The following is a 1,040-nucleotide window of genomic DNA, read 5'->3' on the forward strand; positions in this document are numbered from 1 at the left end:
TACCCTGACTGTGGTGATCTACCTTGACTGTGGTGGTCTACCCTGACTGTGGTGATCTACCCTGACTGTGGTGATCTACCTTGACTGTGGTGGTCTACCTTGACTGTGGTGGTCTACCTTGACTGTGGTGGTCTACCTTGACTGTGGTGGTCTACCTTGACTGTGGTGATCTACCTTGACTGTGGTGGTCTACCTTGACTGTGGTGGTCTACCTTGACTGTGGGCCTCGAAGGTCAGCTGGAAGCCGCTGGCCTCGTTGCTGGCATCAGACACAAAGTGAACAAACAGGTGGTTGTCAGTGGTCTGCACCAGGGAGGGGGGACTAGTTCCACACAGACGACCCCCCAGGAGTGGAGCTGAGGCGTCCGGACCATTCCTCAGCTGTGGAGAGTCAATAATCACAGGGACTCAGTGAGTAATTAAAGCATTAACGAGCTGATCATCAACACCTCAGACAGAGACCTGAACCTCGCTGAGGGTTTAAGACCTGCTTCCAGGAACTAGACTGTTCCAGAGCTAAACTTCCACACAGCAGTGGGACCTCCTTTTCCACTTTTCAGAACACACAGATGTTCAGATCCAGATGCTGTTACCTCCAGGTAGTCTCCTGAGCTGCAGCCAGTCCCATAGCCCTGAATCTGGAACGGAGTCTGGAAAGTGACAGAGACCCTGAAGCCAGGAGTCACCATCACGTGCCAGCTGCAGTCCAGACCAGGCAGGTAGGTCTGAGGGTAGCGGGGGCTGCTGAGCACCCCCCTGTCTACATGCAGCAGACCTCCACAACCTGAACACACAGAGAGGTGTTTATTAGTAATAATTATATTATCATTAATAATGATATGATTATTAATGATAACTACATGTTGTATTTTTACAGCTCATTAAGCAGCTGAACTATTTCCTGGCTCTCCCAGGAGTCTCCACTGGTTGCCTGGCAACTTGAGGCTGTGACTCCAGGAGGGCATTGCTACGGTGGCCCTGAGAGCTCAGACAGAACAGACAGAACGCAAACAACTCACCAAATCATCAGTTTGACACAC

General features: G+C 51.1%; 1 protein-coding gene across 1 annotated transcript; it reads right to left on the reverse strand.

Annotated features, from left to right (window-relative positions):
* Window positions 1-212: 212 nt before the first annotated feature.
* Window positions 213-784, reverse strand: LOC111657253 (bone morphogenetic protein 1-like; the record flags this gene model as incomplete). The annotated part of the gene is made up of 2 exons (XM_023409344.1): window positions 213-381; window positions 594-784. Coding segments are annotated over 2 exons (360 nt in total), but the record flags the coding sequence as incomplete, so codon positions are not given.
* Between the last annotated feature and the right edge of the window lie 256 nt (window positions 785-1,040).

The sequence above is a fragment of the Seriola lalandi genome, unplaced genomic scaffold, assembly GCF_002814215.2.
Source record: "Seriola lalandi dorsalis isolate HSWRI2012SDOR001 ecotype SW California unplaced genomic scaffold, Sedor1 jcf7180001977424, whole genome shotgun sequence".
Taxonomy (NCBI): Eukaryota; Metazoa; Chordata; class Actinopteri; order Carangiformes; family Carangidae; genus Seriola; species Seriola lalandi.